General features: G+C 40.3%; 1 protein-coding gene across 5 annotated transcripts in view; it reads left to right on the top strand.

The window, feature by feature from the left end:
* Nucleotides 1-19,796, top strand: part of CSRNP3 (cysteine and serine rich nuclear protein 3) — a 101,592-nt gene that overhangs the window by 61,449 nt on the left and 20,347 nt on the right. For all 5 annotated transcript variants that reach the window (XM_071562911.1, XM_071562910.1, XM_071562912.1 and 2 more), the window contains one exon: nt 10,611-10,781. In XM_071562911.1, the coding sequence (XP_071419012.1) occupies nt 10,611-10,781 (171 nt within the window). The remainder of the gene's footprint in view (nt 1-10,610; nt 10,782-19,796) is intronic.

The raw sequence follows: 19,796 nt of genomic DNA on the forward strand, positions 1-19,796 counted from the left end.
TAAGTGATAGCAGTCTGTAGTGAATGCTGTTTGTCTGGAATTGAAAGGGTAAACAAAAGTTGTTGAAAGCCACAAAATGTGTTTTTTAATTGTTTTTACTGTGGACAGCAAGTGATAGCACTGCTTACTTCCAGCATAAACTGACAGCTGAGCAGGCTATCCTCAAGCAAACATTTGTCTTTTAAGTATTTTATTCTAGGGACAGGGAAGTAAGCCCCAAGACTCTGGGGGGACTTGGAGTCCTTGCAGAGCTGCCATTGTTTCACTCTCCTGGAGTATCTGAGTCTTTATTGAACCATTCCCTTTCCCAGTAGCTCTAGCTTTAACTTGGTAGCTTTCAATTAAGTTGCTCAGTTGTTTAGCATTATGCCTTCCTCACCCACTCACATGTCTAAACATCTTTTAACAGTAAAATGGAAAAATGAAATTTGCAGAGTATTAACCTTCTCAGCTCTCCTGGAAAAGGCAGAATCATCAGAGATTTGATAACACAAAATATATGAAAAAAACCAACCAAACACCTCAGGCTGAAAACATAAGCCACATACCTTCACAGCACTGCTTTTCAGGAGAGTGTAGGGCAGATAATTAATTTTGTCCCAGCAGAGTCCCTTGGATGAAGTATTGTTGGATGGTCATAAGCTGCTTACAAGTCAGGCAGTGCGATGGAAATGGTCTGGCTGCTTCTATTCCTTGCTCTCAGTGACAAGAGTGCCTTGGGAATTGAATGGGTATATACTTATTATTAGACTTGCAGCTCTTCTATCAGCTTTCTAGAAAAGTTTTCAGCTTTGAATTATGAACTGATTTTTAGAGATGTTTATTATGATACCAAGTCACTACAGCCAAAACCTGATGGTTTTCTTTAGTATTAAAAAAAAAAAAGTGAAGAGTCAACAATCAGTTTTAATGCAACTGGGATTCTAATTTTAGGTCAGTCTTGCTCTTGTCTGTTATATTATCTTAACATCATACATCCTTCCTTTGCATGCCATTATGTTGATTATATAAGTGTACATGTGCACAGGTGAGTAAAAACCTGTGGGTCATTTTTGATGGCTAAAAATATGTAGTTACTATTGGGAAGATTGCCTGTAGTTGAATATGCACTTTAAAAATCCTCTTTGAGGTTTGCAGTTATTGAGATTACTGAGAAGACTACTGACTTACAGAGAAACATTTTAGTTCATTTATTATGTGTATTTTGTCTGTCTTTATAAAAAACATCTCATTCTATGATGCTGTGGTCACTAGATTTGGGACTGAAATCTTAGGGTAGCTGATATTTCTGACTGATTTCTTAAGGAAATTAGGTGTGTGCTGTTGTGCTTTCTCTGTCCCTGTCATATTGTTCAATAGGTCTATCATATTCTCCTTATTAGTTTTTTTAACCAGATACCTCATATCAGCTGAGCTTGAAATAGAAACAGTCAACTTCCTTCAAGTTTTGTGCAAATGGATGGTGATACGGGGAAAAAAAAAGATTGTTAGTTCACACCAGTGAAAAACAATTTGCACTATTACTAAGTCTCTGATTATCAAAGTAACCATATAGAGGAAAGCTTAAACAGCAAGACCCTGGGAGGAGCATCAGTGAAGCAACCCTCATACTCTGCCCTGGGTAATCCACCCAGAGAAGGCACATCAGTACATAATCAAGTTCCATGGGGTTTTCAGGTTTTTTTCTCTTTTTTTCTTTAATTTGAAATTATAGTCTACTCATATTTTTAGTTAATAACTAAGTAGCTTATATTTACCTTGTGCTGTTCTCAGAAAGAAAAGTAAATTGTCAATGCTGTACATATGTGTCAGAAGGAAACTAACCAATTATTGTATAAATTCACTGTTACCTGCATTTTTGTGTGTGTTATGCGGTGGTTTTGGTGAATTTCCGCCATCAATGTTTATTGTTGAAATAGTAATATTGCTAAAAATCTCCAGTTTTTTTAAATAAATGTATTGGTTTTCATGGTTGAATAGATACACTGTGTATGGTGAAAAGTCAAAAGCAAATAGTAGAAACAATAATAATTTTACATCTTTTATTTTTGTATATTTTTTTGTGGGCTTGAATGCCTGCTTAGGGCTGCCTTGGGTGTGCACGAAACCTGCACATTGTGATATTATATTTTGGTTGTGTGTTGTCCTTGATCTAGATAGAAAGCTTGAATTATTACAGCCATAAAGGTATTTTTGAAGATAGTCATTTCAAAACATCACAGCCTTCCAGTGGATATTAATAATTTATGTATTCCAGTTCAAATAGTTTTATTGACTCTGTTCTCTAGAGAGAAAGATGCACATAAACATCTTTTTACTAATTTTGGCTTTACTTGAGTCCAAGCCTTGAATGAAGTCATGCTTTTACTGTCATGCTGTGGAGCTGTATCCATTTCATTGGTGGCCATTCAGTGTTGAATCCTGCTGACCAAAATAATTTTTGGTTGCTTGTAAGTTGTTGGATGCAAAGAACCAAGCTCACACCTTAAATTTTACATGTCTTGTTATTGAAGTAGGAAGAATACGATCTGATTTTTGTAGTATCAGGGGCTTCACAGCGTTTTTCATGTGGACAACCTGGAGACTCCTGAAGCACCTGTGTCTGTGCCAGTGGGCACAGGGGAAGGTATTCCTGCAGCTGTGCTTTTTCTTGGGTAGATGTGACAAGACAAAGGCATTGGGTTGGACAAAATCATCTGCCAGGCTGGAATTTGAACACTTAATTGTGGAGAGGAAAGTTGAAACAGTCTCCATGAGGGAACGTGCTGAGCATGTCTATTGTATAACACTGCAGCAGTTTCGAAACGCAAATGGCTGCTGGCTGTGCACAGGCAGGGCTTTAATATCTCAGCATTTGATGCATAATAAGCTAAGGCCCTTTCTTATGTCACCTCTGTGATGAATTCTTATTAACAATATTTGTTAAAGCACATTAAACATGTACATTAAATGTGTGCACATAATTAAATTTTGCCAGTGTATGATAAAAGAAAACCTGTATTATAAGAGCCATAAAATTTGCAGAATTAAGTAATCTGTAATTGATAAATAGCATTATTTTTGCCATCATGTGACTTTCTACTGTATATTTATTTTGATAGCCAAAGCAATGTGTTTACACTTCAGAGATGCCTGTTGAAGCTAAGAATGTATTTCACAAGGGTACTGCAAATGGTCTGTGTTAGGGCAGTGTTCTGCTTCACAAATTAGTTCTGCTGAGAAGCTGCATATATTAGTAGAGCTGATCTGCTTCTGCTGACTGTGCTGAGCCAGTGCAAACCCTCAGCTATATGTTGGGATATAGCATAGATGGACACCACTGCATGGTAACACTTAACTTTGAGGACACTTGTGGTTTTTTTATATCTGCTTTGTTTACCTTCTCCTTTATAACTGGCCTCCAGTGACAATGGCAGCGCATGGCTTTGCTGTTTCAATTACATTCTCTTACACAGTGAAGGAAACTTGAAACTCAGTATTTTTGTCTCAAGAGTCCCACTTCCATAGGAAAGAAAATTTTTCATTACCTTTTCCTTCAATCCCTTCTCATCTTTTTTTCTTTCTCCAGTTTTATGTGTTTCATTTGCTGTTATTCAGTGTGTATTGTCATTCTCAGAATCTGACTAATTTAGGCAATTTGACATTTCTCAAAATGTCTCCACTAAGAATTGCAAATCTTTTCCTTAATGTTCTTTGGATTGAGAATGCTTTTCAACCACTGTAGATGTAAATTTTAACTGTCAATGTTTTAACACAAATAAAACAGTTTATCTCTTTTTCCTTTTTAAATATTTTTGCCAAGCTTAAACGTGTGAACGTACATAAGAAACTTGCAATGAAGATGAGAGAAAATGGGTAAAAAGTGATAGTCAGAGCAAGCTCTTCATGGTTCCTCTCCAGAAGAACCTATTTAGAGGTCAAAATAGCCAGCATAATTGATTCCTGCCAGAGGCAGTATGAATTTATATCTTTACCCTTGACTTGACTCTTAGCCTATATTTATTTAGCCATTTAAATTGTTGTAGCCATTTCTTTCAACCATGCCCTTGGCAGTCTCATTGTTGACACTTTCACTACACTTCCTCTGCATTTGAAATCGTAATGCCTGGAAATATTTTTAAAACAAAACATCTAGGCTCCAACTAAATACTGTGTCACTCTAATCCCAAGTGTTAATGCTTTCTCAATTAGAGCAAACATTGTGTAGTGCAAGGTATATTTCCTCATAAGGAAGTTATAACTAAATATTTAAATTATAATCTTGACATTACATTAGCTGTGATATGCAAACTTAATGCTTTAAAGTTGTAATTTTAGGGTGTTAAGAGACAAGTTGATTTTAAGGTGGCTGGAAGATAAACTCGAAGAATTCAATTGCCTTTTATTGAAGGGGAGTGTGATTGATGTTCAGAAAAAAATTTTGAAAATTATTAGGCCAAGCTCTCATTCCCCCAGAGATCCTAGTATTTAATACATCTGCTTTGCTTTTCTAACATTTCCTTTTAAGGTGTTTTAGAATTGATCAGAGTCCATTGTATTTGAAGGCAAGGCAGAATTACAGTGCCAGCAGAGCTTGTTTCCTGATGCAGAGGGGCAGTAGCACAGCGTAAGGAGGGGCATATCTACCAGCAGTGTCAAGAGCGCTGTAAAATTCCCTGTCCTTTAATGGCTCTCTTTGAGCCGGAATGCTTTTTTTCTTGTACTGTCTGTGGTCATTGAGGACTGCAGGTCTTTTGCTTCTGAATAAGGTTTCAGGATTAATCCCTAAGTCAAGTCCCCTTAATGAAGTAAGAAGCGAGGCAATTGGAGGTTAGATGCTTGAGAGATAAATGTTTTAATCCCCAGTGCCCGAGTGGTTACCTTTCAGCATGGAACGGTAGCTCAGCTGCTTCCTCTTGGAGCTCCCTGTGCGCCACGGTCACAGCCCAGTGCCCGCTCCTGAAGGCAGCACACAGACCTTCCCTTTCAAGAACAGAGCACAGGTCACTCTTCCTCTCAAAACATCTTTCTTGTAAAGGTCTGCTGTTGAAGGGGTTGCTTGTTAATTTACACAGTGGTAACAGCTAAGAAACTCACCAGGATGCTGGAGAGCCGAATCTGTTCAGTAACTGCTGCCCTCTGAGCTGTAGCTTCCTGGGGAGCATCCTAGTCTATGGCTTAGGTGAAGGCCATTTCACTCTATAGAAAGTAGTGCCAAGAGTCATAGTCCATGAGAGTGGGCACAGGTAACAAGCCAGGTGCTGCACTGAACTTACCAGCCTTCAGGTACATCAACTGTTGCTCCTTGTGGATTTGCGCCTGGCCCAGCCTTTCCATCAATTTTCCTTCTCAGCATGTTCTGCACTCATGCTATACTTTTCTTTTGTTCTTAGACATCTTACTTGGAAGAACATGAAGTTTCAGTCTCCTAGAGAGACATCAACATGAACTTACTCAGGCATCTCAAATCTCTGTAACTTTGGATATGTGCAGAAATGCCTTTATGCTGGGGGAACTTGAAAGTAAGAAAGTGAGACCCTAGAAAAGCTCACATGCCTTTGAAGAAGACAGTTTGGTAACAGATGGACAGAGCCTTCTAGGAAAGGGGATTTGATATGACGACCAGCCAAAGACAAGGATGTTGGAGTAATTTAAAAGTTGCTGGTTGCTCCAGTGAAAGCAGCTGTTTCTCAGTCAACAGGCAGTAATCAGCCATTTGTATGCCCCTGTGCCCTTGCAGGGGGGGTAGACTGTGCAGGTGTAACTGCCAGGTGGCAATGTGTACCTGTCCAGATGGCACATTGCTTCCTCTGCTTTTTTTTTTTTCTGGCCCTAAGGAATCTGGGACCAGTTCCCAGAGAAGACGCAAGTTGGCTGTGCTGTGGACCAGTCCTCCCTCCACGTCACTGTCATGACCTGTACCTTCTGATGGGAATCCGTGTCTTGTTCTGGGAATTGTTAACTCGGAATTGAGAAGAGTCTGAATAGCAACTAAGTGCACAAGTGTTTCCAGATCTGCACAATTTCTTGCTCACTTTCTCTTGCTTGTTCTGGCTCATGAGCACTTTAGTTACCACATTAGAAGTGGAGTAGTGTCAGCGAGAGGCTGTGTGGCTTTGGGGACCTCCCCATGCTGTTAAGGGCTGCACTGCTGTGAGATTGAGAGCATAGGCAGCAACATGCTGGGTGCTTCCCAGCAACTGCAGCCATTGGACAGACTCTCTGGCTTTGGGATGAGGAACTGGATGCTGCAGTTCCATTTGCGTCTCCATCGCCATTCCCTCCCTGCAATCCTCCCAAATATATAGGCGTTTCCCAGTTCCATACAGGATCAACAGATGCACTGTGCCTCCTGTGTAATACAATCACTACTCCTGACTGAAATGAAAATTTTACTGTAATACAGCAAGATGTCAGTGACTTCTCTTCAGCTGTTTCCCCTTTGTGGGGAGTACCTGTGTACATGGAGTTCTACCGAGTACAGCATGCTGCCAGACAGTGGTGCCTTTCTGCTGCTGTTGATTGTCCAAAATATTGTAAAGATTGAAACCGGTGTGATCTTGAAGGGTCTATGTCCAGGAGATGTGTTTTGTTGTGGGTTTTTTCTCCCAGTAAACTAATGAGAAATTTGTTGCCTCAGGAGATCAAGTCAAATGAATTTCTAGGATGGTGTGCACTGTCATATAGCAACATTTCAGCCTTATGCTTAGGGGAAATTGACTGCAAGGACGAGAAAGCAGAGCTCTGTATCCGCAGTGGCTGTGGCTGGATTTCGCATCCCATTGCTTTCCACTGAAGCATTAAATAGTGACAGCTGCTGGAGACAGGATATTAAACTTGGTGCAATCGTGTGTGTGCTTCTTAGAGCTTTTGGTTCTTAAGAGGTGAATGAACTCCTTATTATAAAACTTTAGCTCTAGTCCTTGTAATTAAATAGTATCATAAAAATCTTGTATAATGTATATGTAATTTCTAGTTTTGACTTACAAAGGCAAGTTTAAACCTGTACATAACTCCCTCCTGCTGTGCTTAGGAGCTGGTAGGCAAAGTAAAATGCTTTGTTAGCATGGCAAAACAAGTATTTAGAACTAACTTTATGTTGCATTGGAAAGAAACCACCATGTTTTTGCCTCCTTAGCCCCAGAATTTGCTGTAGATAGACTTTAATGTTTGCTGAATCGTGATTTTGAATTAGTCTTACAAACTGTAACCTGGTCCTTCTTCCTTTTTTGGTTTGATTTTTTTGGTGCTTTTTTTGGTCATCAGTTGTGGTAGGGTTTTTTGGTTTGTTGGTTGGTTGGTTGGTTTGGTTTGTGGTTTGTTGGGTTTTTTTTAGGGTTGGTTGGGTTTTTTGGGGATTTTTTTTGTAGTTCTCATTCACATATACCCACCTTGCTCCTGTTCTAATTTCATACCAGGCCACAAGTTGGTTGCAGATCTCTTCATGCTGTCACTGTTTGTTTTTTTCCAGGAGAGAAACTGGTGCTGGGTCTTGAAGGGAGCTATAGAATGCATAGGAGACATTGAAACTACTTGGTATAAGACCAAGTGTGAGCAAAGATAGCACCAAGTCTGCTGAAGTGCTGTGCTTGCAGGGTCTGAACAGAGCAGCTTTATCACTGAGACTATCTCTGTACTAATTGAAAAGATAAGAAAGATGCAGGCTAGGAACAGCATTCTTTGGCTTTTGCTGCCAAGTGGCAAGGTACAGCTCTTGTCCACAGTGGCTAAGCTGTCAGGCCTTTGCCAAAACCTAGGTGCGCTCATCCAGCCTGCCTGCTGGGAATGGTTCTGGCACCTGCTTCATCCTGAGTTATCCAGGAGAGCATGAGATGTCCTGGGCCAAAACCCTGAAATGTGCTAATTGTTAGACAGTATGGCCAGTACTGGAGTCTCTGCCTTAGCCTTGCCTTCTTTACCAGTAGCCACTTAGCCCAGCTTGTGATAGCTTCCCGACAGATTTATTGGGTTTTTTTAAATGTAGAACCATGGAAATGGTGGTTGGAAGGGAGTTCTGGAGGTTACGTAGTCCAGCTTCTTGGAAGGAGCAGAATGTGGCTGGCTCAGAATTAGTGAGGCCTAAAGGTAGCTGCAGGAATTTAAAAAGTTCTCTTTTATTTTTCTTACTTTTAGTGGGATATGGCAGAACCCTGTGGTAAGTCTGTAGCGCTGGGTTGTGTGTCCTCGGCAAGTACAGTATGTCCATCAGTCCTAGACAAACTTTTTGCCTGGACCAGTGTCAGCAGTGCTGGTCTCTGCAGTGCTGCAGGTGGCATGGTGGCAGCTGTGTGTCCTCTGGGCGGGCTCCAGCTGTTCTTGATCTCTCCTCAGTTAGTTAAGTGTATACTTTGCCTGTAATTACGTGTAGTATTTCTTCCTCTGCTGCTAAATTTCTGCTTGAATACTGTGCTTTATAATCTACTCTCAACCTCAGGAATGTATTAGGCATCTGATTTCTTTATATGGGTGTCATAGAATAATTTAGGTTGGAAAAGACATCAAAGATCATCAAAGCCAACCATTAAGCTAACACTGACAAGTGTACCACTAAAATATGTCCCCAAGTACCACATCTATCTGTCTTTTAAATGCCTCCAGGAGTGGTGACACAATCACTTCCCTGGGCAGCCCATTCTAATGCAAGACCACCCTTTCAGTGAAGAAATCTTTTCCAATAACCAATCTAAACATCCCCTGGCACAGCTTGAGGCCATTTTCTCTTGTCTTGTTACTTGTGAGAAAAGTCCAACTCCTACCTGGCTACAACCTCCTTTCAGGTAGTTGTAGAGATCAGTAAGGTCTCCCCAGGCTAAACACCCCCAGCTGCTCCTCAAATGACTCACTCCCCAGACCCTTCACCAGTTTTGTTCCCCTTCTCTGGACTCACTCCAGCACTTCAATGTCCTTCCTGTACTGAGGGGCCCGGAACTGGACACAGGACTTACTGTGCCACCTCACCAGTGCTAAATACAGAGGGACAGTTACTGTCCTGGTCACACTATTCCTCACACAGCCCAGGATGCCACTGGCCTTCTTGGCCCCATGTTCAGCTGCTGTCCACCAGCATCCCCAGGTCCTTTTCTACTGGGCCACTTCCCAGCCATTCTCCCTGCAGCTTGTGGTGCTGCTTGGGGTTGTTGTGACGCAAGTGCAGGACCTGGAATTACGCCTTGCTGAACCTCAGACACTTGGTCTCAGCCTACGGATCCAGCCTGTCCTGATCCCTCTGCAGAGCCTGCCTGCCCTCCAGCAGATCAGCACTCCTGCCCAACTTGATGTCAGTTATCTGCAAACTGACTGAGGGAGCACTCAATCCCCTTGTCCAGATCACTGATTAAGATATTAAACAGGACTGGCCCCAGTACTGATCCTTGGGGAACATCACTGATGACTAGACACCAGCTGGATTTAGTTCCATTCCCCACCACTCTCTAGGCCTAGCCATGCTACCAGTTTTTAACCTGCTGTGCTGGTTTAAAGGTAAACTGGCAGGAGAAACAAACCCAACACAAAAGATATTATAAGTCAAAGTTACAATTTAATAAAAAATATTACAATAAATGCAATGATACAAAGAGAAATTGGTTTTAACCCACAAAACCCAGAAGTATAACCCAACCCCCTGGGGCACAAACACAATGGTGTTCATTGGCTCCTGTGCTGAGCCTCATGTCGTTCCCCCTGAGTCCAAAGTGAAAAAGAAGGGAGAAACCTGTTGGTTCAAATGACGGTCGCAGTCTGGTCAAGAGTGATGGTCTCCTCCTGTTGAGGTTCTGGTCCTCCTCTGGATCCAAGGAGTGGGGTCCCCAAGTCCCAAAACCCCCAAGATCATGTACCCTCAGGTCCAGGTGGGAGCACCCAGTACCTCCCCTAGGGTGGGGAGTTTCACAATGGGTGATCTCACTCTGTGAGTCATGGGGTATTTGGAATAGTTGATAGTTCATTAGCAGACATGACACCTCAGGCTGGGTGTAGAGGTGCTAACGACCTCCTGGAGGCAACTGGTGTCTCTGACTGGGATGGGGAATTTCTGAATTCCAAGCATTTATTGAGTACTAAATTGGTATATGGTCTTTGTGACTTCACTGTCTTTTTTCTGTCTGTAATATTGGAATGATGAGTTTCTTACAGAGTGATGTGAACACTGGTTAGATCACATATATTCGGTGAAAGGAACTGTAGTGTTCAAGATGAATACTTAGGTAATTTCCTCCCTGACTGTGAACATTCCTTCCACTTGTGGCAGCCAAGGGAGGGACTAAGTCAGGGTCTTTGAAGTGAAACTGCAACTTTTTTCTTGATTTGAAATTGACAACATAACCCAGAAACCAGGGATGCTATTGACATCAAAATGGGAAAAACAGTCCCTGAAAGCAAGCTCTTAAAAGGTTATCCTTGTGAAATAACCATCTCCATACATGTCAAGTTAAAGTATGACTTCAGATAATTTTTTTCTTTCCTATGGCTTTGTTGTCTCCTAATTAATTATATGTTATTTCATACTAAATGGTTATTCAACACTAGAAGTGGCAACTTACTGTTATTTCTGAGTAAAAATTACTTTGGAGGTTATGACTGCATATTCTGCAGCTGGATGTTTCAGTGCCTCATTGCCTCTGTTCCTGTTACAGGTGCATGTGACAGCATTGCAGCAATGAGTGGGATTTTAAAGAGGAAGTTTGAAGAAGTTGATGGCTCCTCACCTTGTTCCTCTGTGAGGGAATCAGATGATGACATTTCTAGCAGTGAAAGTGCTGACAGTGGTGATAGTGTCAATCCATCCACTTCTAGCCATTTTACCCGTAAGTACTAATTCTGTGTATCTAAAGAATTATCCCTGTTTCTCTAAATAAAATAAATTTTGTGGTCAGATAAGCATAATGATTTTTAATTGAACAGATGATAAAATGGACTCGCTATTCTGTTTAGTTTGTGACTTGCTCAGAATGACTTAGTTGACTTCTTGTTAATTATATAGAACTATTTGTCACTGTAAAAGTTAGAAGTCACTTGAAAGCTGCTTTAATTATGTAGCTGTTTGTAGTTAACTTTTGGAGCTGTGCTTAAAGTATTTCAAACAGGTACTGTACGAAAAGTGCATTAAGTAAGTTTGTTTATTTTCCTTAGATAAATGTAGTGTAGCTGACAGCTGTCTTTAATATTGCATTGGTGAGAATTCTTCACCAAAGGAAATACAAGCTTTCTTTTATTTGGAATTGAGGAATGTTGTGTATGGAACACATTTCAGTAGTTTCGGTTCTTCATGTAGCACAGTATCTCTGTACTTAGGCAGTGGTTGTGTGTACAGGTCATAATTTGGTCTTAACTTAGCAAAGCTACATGTGCAGCGTGTATTTCTGGGGAAAATGTATGTACAGTTTATTATGCAGTTTATGATACTTGTTTTAGGTGGTTATATTGTTTCAGCAGTGAACTGCGTGTTTGAAAAAGCAAGGGTTTGCCTCCTTCAGCTCTTTTGCATGTAGATCTCCCTGCAGGAGTTAGTTTGTCAAGAGTGTGAGCCAGGGAGTAGGTGAGCCTCCTCATTACTGCCCACACACAATGTGGTGCTTGTAACTCTGTGGTTTGGATTGTGCCTAGAAATCACGTTCGTAGCACAAGTTATGAATGTTCTGATAACTGATTGGTCTACCAAATGCTGCTGTGCAGTTTATGCGGGGTTTGGATGTGAGAGTCCAGGTCCTCTTTGCTCTAGTGTGGAACGCTCCTGTGCAAGGAGGACACAGGCACAAGTTTTCAAGTGGGTTTACATGGAACACTCTTGATGTGCTGTATTGTATTTAAGATGCAGCACCAGTAGGGGATCTATTCTATTGAAATGCCACAAAGGAGTAAGTGACCCCATAAGCCTCTTTGGCAGTATCAAGAAATATCTTGGTGACAATATTTTCTGCGTGCTGATATTTTAACTTTTGTTGAAGGAATTAGTTGATTATTCATCATAGACTGAAAACAGTCTTTTTATATCAGTCATTCCCACCCACACAGAGGACAGCAATTTTATTGTGAATACACAGATGATACAAAGAAAGTGAGTAATTCAGGGGCCAAACTTGGAAGCTCTAATACATACATGCAACAATAAGGTTTAATTGTAGTTGATACAATAAATAATTAAGTTTTTTAATAAAATCTGTAAGGCAAACTATAGCATTTCAGTATTATGACTAATGATCTATCTAATTGAAATATTTGTGGCCAGAGTAATAAATGTGCACTCACACAAGCGTATAGAAATTGTGCATATTGCATTTAAAAAAATACATATAGATGTATAGATCAGTTGGTAATACAGAAATAAAACGTTTGCATGTGTACTGATACTACTTTTTAAAAAGGATTGTCTTTAATATAGATGCACCAGCCTAAATTCCAAGAAATCAAATACAGAATTTCAGTATTATATAAGGTTGATTCGGCAAGAAAAGACTTGAACTGGTGGCCTGGGCATAACATTTAAATAGGCAAACCTCAAGGTCCTCAAGGAAAAGACTTTTGGAGTCTAGTTTCTGTGCCACAAGAAGATGGCATCTTTCAGTGTCTGACATTCTGCTTTGCTCTAACTGTAATGCAGCAGGCTTGTAGGAGCTTGAGAAAGGTGATAATGTTTTATTTGTAAGGAAATAGAGGATATGGATGGTCAGGTGAAGTCTAGAATGAAAAGATGGTTTAATCCCCACCTAATTGTGCACATCTTGCAGCCAGAATCTCTTCCAGTGTGCATCATTGTTTTTTAACTTTACCAGGGGTGCTCCATGTTGCACATGATAGAGAAGTCAGATTTTATTAATTCATATTAAAATACTGCAGGTGAGATTTTGCACCTTCTTCTCTCTTAATAGTAAAGCATATCAGTTACTTACATGTTTACACAATCAACACCTACCAATTGAGTGGTGTTTGAAAAATCACTTAGCCTTAAGCACATCTCTGCTTTTTATATAAGCAGCTCTGCCCAAAAAAGATGAGTCTAAGTGATGATGTATGATAATAAAAGTTAATATGTGTTTGCAATAAAAATTAATTATTATTTATATTAAACGTAAAAATGCTGAAAGGTTTTTTCCTACTTGATAACTGACTATCTCTAGAACAAAATAGGGCTTTTGTTGAGATTGGATTTTTATTTTGTTTTATTCTCACATTTTCTTGAGACTTTGTGTGCTTTGATTCTGGAAAGAATGTTCTAATTGGACATTGTTGAAATTTTGTATGTACGGGATTTGTTTTCAGTTTGGTTGTATCAGTTGGTTGATATCAGTGATGCACCATATCATGAGTGATGTTGGATGCTCATCAGGGCAGGAGCACTTTTTATATAGTTAGATTTTTTTTTTTACCTTCTAGGTTTTTTAAACAGTTTTATTTGAAAGAGCATATCTTGAGTTCTGGGAAGTGATGAAAAATGAACTAATCTTGCTGAAATAGTTTGTCCTGTATTTTCAAAGCTGAATATGTAGCAATTGTCAATGCTATGTCTGGTGAATACATCACTCTCAGCCAGCTGTGAAGTGCTCACCTAAAAACTACATGAAGATGTGTTGTATGGTAACAAAACTTTACAGTGTACAGTGGGAGGTGTTTTTTTCATGCTTTAAACACATTAATCTACTGAAATAAAAGATGAGAGCTTTGCTATGTTGAAGATTTGAATCTGTACTTTTAAGGATGATTTCTGATGAGACTTTTTCAGGAAGCAGACTGAAAAGAGCCAGTGCAGGAGAAAGGCTGGCCAGATTCCTTGCCTGTTATGTGCCTGAGTACCTCCTTGATGGAGGTTTTCTTTCTAAGCCATTTCCTGATAGGTGGTAACATTTTCTTTTCTCGTGTGTGAGACATTGTCAAATACTGTCTTCCTTCTGCTCTGTTTTCATATAGGTAAATGTGAAGTTCAGTATAAACTCTCTTACTGACTGGAAATGGGAGGGGAGGGGTTGTAGATGGCCTGTAGTCAACATGAAGAGCTCTGTGTTAAACTGAGAATTTAAAAGCCTAGTGTGGTCCTCTAAGTCTTATTTTTCCTTTCTAATTGACCTGACAAAGAGATAATTTTAAATCACTTGTAACTACAACCCTTTCAGCGCTTCAGCAAACAGGCAGTTTGTGTATAAATCTATCTAGAATAGCTGATGCATCTCAATATTTACACAACCCTTGAAACAGTATGTATTGGGTCAGATAAACGAGCCTGTCAGCTCTCCTGCTCCATTAGCCTTAAGGTCGGTTTTCCCTGCCAGCCGAATTGGCAAAGTTGCTGGGGGGCATTCGGGGGCGGCAGAAACACCAGAAGAGAGCTTTGTTCTCAGCAGTGAACCCTGCAGTGCCAAGGCAGAAAATACATGACTGACAAGTACCTAAGTGCTGACTACTACAAAGGGACACAGAGTTCCTTTAACAATGAATCCGTTTAAACAAATAAAGACAGCAACGAGAACAACAAAAAAATTGAGTAAATCCCTAGCCTGTTACATTCTTCTTTTTTTGAGTCAGTCAATGAAAAGTACAGTCCATGGAGAACAGACAATTGTTACCAGGTTTGTAACAAAAAACCCAGTATTTTCTTGGCCAGATATGTGTATTTTTGCACATGTGCATATTTTAATATCGCTTAGCAAATGGTGATGGGAGGCCTAAATTACTGCTGGCAGATCCAATCCCTACAGTCTTTTTTACTCATCTTTCTCAGTCTGTTGAGGTAATTTCAGTTTGATTCAGCAGGTCGTTAGTCAGACCACAGATTTACCTTAATGGATGCCAAAGCATATTACTAACTAGTCCACATACCTATCCCATTTCACAGCCCCACCTTCGTACCAGAAAGAGGGATGTTCATCTTCAAGTAGCAGTCCAAGTATGCATGTGCAGTATGAGCCAGGACTAAGGATTTGTTGCCTTTAAAGGATTTCAGCTCCTTTAAATTGCCCTGTTCAGTTAGGGTACCCAGCTGCTTTGTTAGATCAGCTCCACAGCACACTGATGAATGTGGAATTGCTGTTCAGGATGTCACTAAAACACCTGATGATTCCTGGGATTGTGTGCACTGAGGGACACGAGGTTCCACGCTCCAGCTCAGGTTTGGGGAATATGTGAAATGAAGCTGGTGAGGGGTCTAGAATGTAAGTTCTATGAAGGGTGGCTGAGGGAGCTGTGACTTTTTGGTCTGGATTAAAAGGAGACCTTTTTACTTTCTGCAACTACTTGAAAGGTTGTGGGAAGGTGGGAGTTGGTCTCTTCTCCCAGACAGGGGAAAATGGCCTCAGATTGTGTCAGTGGAGGTTGAGGTTGGATATTAGGAAAAATTGCTTCACTGTAAGAATAGTTAAGCATTGGAACAGGCTCCTCTGGGAAGTGATGGTGTCACCATCCTTGTAAGCATTCAGAAAATAAGTAGACATGGCACTTCATGGTATGGTTTAAAGGTCATGGTGGTATTGGTCAAAAGTTGAACTTAATGATCTTGGAGGTCTTCTCTAACCTTAATCTATGATTCTGTAGTTCTTCCTGCCTTGTTGAGATACCTGTCCCTAAATGCTTCGTCAAGTCAAAATACCCAAATTTAAGTTACAGAATTGCATGCAATTGAAAGACCTGGGAAGACCTCCTGTCTTTTGCATTTTGGTGCTAGTAAAAACTCCCCATACTGTATTAATACCAGATACATCTCTTAAGAAACATACTTTGAGGAGCTGCCTGAGCCACTTGAAATCACCAGCACCAGCTTATCTGATAAGGTGATCATCACCAACGGGAGGTAGTGACATCACACAGTCTAGTTGATAACCTCCATCAGTTATCTCTTTATTGCTACTAACATCACCACTGTCATGAGCCAGGTTATCCTGCAGCCACAGTCATAGGTCCTGTCATTTCATTAATTAGGGTACTGTCTTTTAGAGTGTTGAGTGCCTGAGGTTCATTAGGAATGTGATAGGTCAGTAAGGATTCTGAGAAAACCCTTTGGTCTCTAAATGGTCTTGCTGTCTTTTGATTTTGCCATTGAGGAATTTGAAAATACAAATACATCCCTATTGCACTTCCTTCAACATGGCTTTAAAAGTACTGTTTGAACATTCTACAGTTGCTGACTTATTGAGATTGCCTCATCTGTGTGGCCATGCAGAACTTGGAAGAAGGTATGAAATCCTTAGGAAGATGTAGGTTCGCTTAATTTACCTTTATAGAAGGACAAAGTTTTATTTGGTATTAGGCATTGTCTGAGTGCAGGGCATTATCTGAGCTTTGAATTTAAGCTGTATGTTTAATTGCTGGTTAATGATAGAATCTAAAGGAGTGGTGGTGCTGGCTTATTTTGGGAAAACACGTAGGTGTAGCTAAATGCAGGCATTCCTTTTTCATGGCATCTTGCTGTTAATTATATTGCCAGCAACCAGGCTTAGAATTTCCTTGATAATGAGGAATGTTCTTATTGCTACTGTTGACTCATGTTATGAAATGCTAACAGGTTGAGAGATTATGATACTTGATTTCAAAGAAGTTGGCTCATCTGAGTAGTAAAAACCAAGAAATGCAAAGAAATTCAATGACATGTAGTGTAGCATCTTTTCTGAAAATTGCGCAGAATGACAGGGCAGGGTATGCCATGACAGGGTCTTGCCTGTCATCTGCAGTAAGGACTACTCTAGAGGGACTTTCTGAAAAATGCAGAGATGTTATGGGGCAGGCTCCTTCTGGTTTTTAGAAGGATTTGTGCATCTAATTCTTATTTCTTTAAATAAGTTCTCTGCTATAAATAGTGCACTTCATACAGTTTACAACCAGAGGGACAGTTTTTGCATTACATGATGTTTTGTTGGCTTAAAACTCATCAAAATTTTTTTTTTGTTGAAAATGCTCATGACGGATACACAAAATATGTTTGCAAATGCAAAGTCATGGGCAGCTGAATGGGTAGTTGTACTTGTATCAAATGGCTATTCACAGAAGTCACACATAAGATGGGACAAAGGATTGGCTGTAGTGTCATAGGAGAGCACAGCAAAAATGCAATTGTTATGCATGGGTGTTCCTGCAAGGATCCCTGGTAGTGGCTTTGCTCCTCTTGAAGCTGGGGCCAAGGTCAGGAATAATCATCTATGAAACAGCAGCTGGCATTTAGAGTAAATGGAGAGGCAGAGAGCAGTTAACCATCTCAGTCCTCCCCACAGGCTGATGGTATTTGCAGAATGGAGAGACTGGACTAGTGTGATGGAAGTCACAGAAAAGCTTGCTGGAGACAGAGAATGCTGAGGAAGTAAAACTCTCACTGGAATTTTAGCAGTGAAGTTCCAGCTTTTAGGATGCATCCCAAGAATTTAACATTTCTGTCAGGTTTTAGACAAAGCTCTTGGGAATGAAGTAAAATGTTTAAAGCACAAATTAAAAACTGCTCCTATTCACGTCAGACCTGTCTGTGAGCTAGTATTTTTCAAAAACCTTTTCAAATGGGACTTAATTCTAGGATTAGGCAAGCATTCCCATTAAGGCCCTTCTGGGAGGTGAATTTAGCTTTAGCTTTACCCTAAAGGAGGGTATGGAAGGATGGAGCAGTGAAATGCCGCTAGGGTGGGTGTTGCCACTCCACAGCATTGTCCCTCTCCTGTCAAATGTCCACTACTCAACTTGCACCTTTCTGAGGATGCAGTTCCCTTTAAGACTTTCAGATTCAAGATTATTCTAGAAAGTACCTCCCTGCCCTCAAGCTTACATGTTTCTTTGGAAGGTTGTATTTTATGTAACAGCATTTCCTCTTAATGTGGATTTCTGGCATGTAGGAAAAGGGTTTTATCATTCAGGGTTGAAAATTTGTAAATTTAGTGTATAGAGACTCTTAGAAAAATATCTTTTGGGGGGCAATGGGGTAGGAGGAGAGGTGGGAGAAAGAGGTAGATGCAATTTCTGGACACAACCTTTTCCCAAGTTTTTGATTTCCGTGACAGCTGGGAGCAAGATGGCTTTTATAAAAAGCAGTAGTATGACCTGGATTACCATGATGGATTAGGTTTTGCTGTTCTGTGGTGTTAGACTGATGAAACACTGCATGGGAAAGTTGTGGAGCAGGTGGAGAATGGTGCTAATCCTTCTTGCCATAAGGGTTTATATGACACTAAGAATATGTAAAAAGCAGACAAACAGGTAGTAGAGTGTAAGAAGTGCAGCATTTCCTCTGGTCTAAGAGCTTTAACCCAAAAGTCTGCTTCGTGCATGCTTTTTCCAGCCGTTTGAATTTTTCATGTGCCTGAGATAATTTCTGCGCTGGTGACAATGAATTGCTTTGCCCTCATTGATGCAGGAGTGTGAGTAATCTGCTGGGGAGCCATATGGTTCACATTTATTTTAATGTGTCTTTGACATCAGGAGAGTTGCTGAGACAGCAGAAGAAAGTGCTTATGTGTTGGAGTTCAGCCAGAACTGAGATCATTTACATTTTGTAATCAAGGAACTACCAGTTTTCTCAGTAAAAATGTTTGAAAAACAGAGTGGGCTTAAAATGCAACTCCTATCAGGATTTTGTAAAATTATGAAGCAGGTTTTGCATTTCATGGATGAATACAGCCTCAGTGAGTGCTCTTCCTAGGTGAGAGTTTATGTTCTGTTTTGGCCACTGAGCACACAGAAGGAAATGTGTCTTTCCCAGGTTTCACACTGTGACTCTGCTGCACAGACTGGAAGATGAGGATGTTCAAAGGTGAGTGAACAGTGCAGCTGCAGAGTGCCTTCTGTGTATGTGAGAGCAGTTCAGAAAATCTTTGTTTCAGTCTGCCCAGCATGTTAGTTTTGTTGCTTACCTATTTTATCAGTTATAATTTACTCATACAAATGCAACTTGGATGGTTCTCTTAAGCGTGTGTTTGACTGCTAGTCTAAATACTGATTTTCCCCTTTGGAAAATTACTTTTTGTGGAATTTCGGAGTTGTATGGGCCAATGATAACATCTGTTACCAGGATATAAGAAATATATGGTGACTAGGTATAATAAAACCTGAATTTTTCAAATGTGAAAAGAGTTGGGGAGTTGCATATTCTAATTTTTCACAAGTTCACAAACAGATAAATAATGATTATTCTTAGCGATGAGTGAAGGAAATACAGTTTGAGGTGGGGAAGGGAGGGGCACCAGAAACAGCTGAAGAACTTCATGCCAGTGCCAGGATGTTCCCACTGGCCCTCCCGGGCTGGGGGAGACCCAGCCTGGTTGGCTGCCATGGGTGGCACAGGCAGGGACATAAACAGCCCAGCCCCATGTGCAGAGGTCAGCAGGAATCTCTGCTTCTGTCTCTCCACTCTATGATCCTGGTGTCGGGTAGGGAGAGGAAAGAAGGGCACATGATTTCAGTAGTTAGAGAGCTGTGAAAAATGAGTTACAGTAATGAAATTCTTCAGTCCCTAATAATACATACGATGAGAATTTTTGTTTGCAATACAGAAGGTAAGTGCCGAAAATCTTATCATTATGAGGTTGTTGGTAGGAATAAGGTGATGGCAACCATCTGGTTTCTTCCATATAACAAACTATGCACTAAGGAGATAGTCTCTTACTGTAGTGTTGTAGTTACATTAAAATACAGTGCAAAAATATTGACACTGATTTGTTACAAATTTAGGGTATTGCTATATGTTTCTTGTCTGTTCCTACAAGAATACATTCCTCTAGATGTGTGTTTAAACCCTTCCACCATATAAATTACTTCATTCTCTTTTATTAACTGTTGATGAGGAAGGGCCTTTCTGTATTGTCTGTAACCTCACGTGATGTGAGTGGCTCTCATTTTTCTTAGCTCCTTCACTGAGGAGTCTT

Source organism: Pithys albifrons, chromosome 8 (genome assembly GCF_047495875.1).
Source record: "Pithys albifrons albifrons isolate INPA30051 chromosome 8, PitAlb_v1, whole genome shotgun sequence".
NCBI classification, from domain to species: domain Eukaryota; kingdom Metazoa; phylum Chordata; class Aves; order Passeriformes; family Thamnophilidae; genus Pithys; species Pithys albifrons.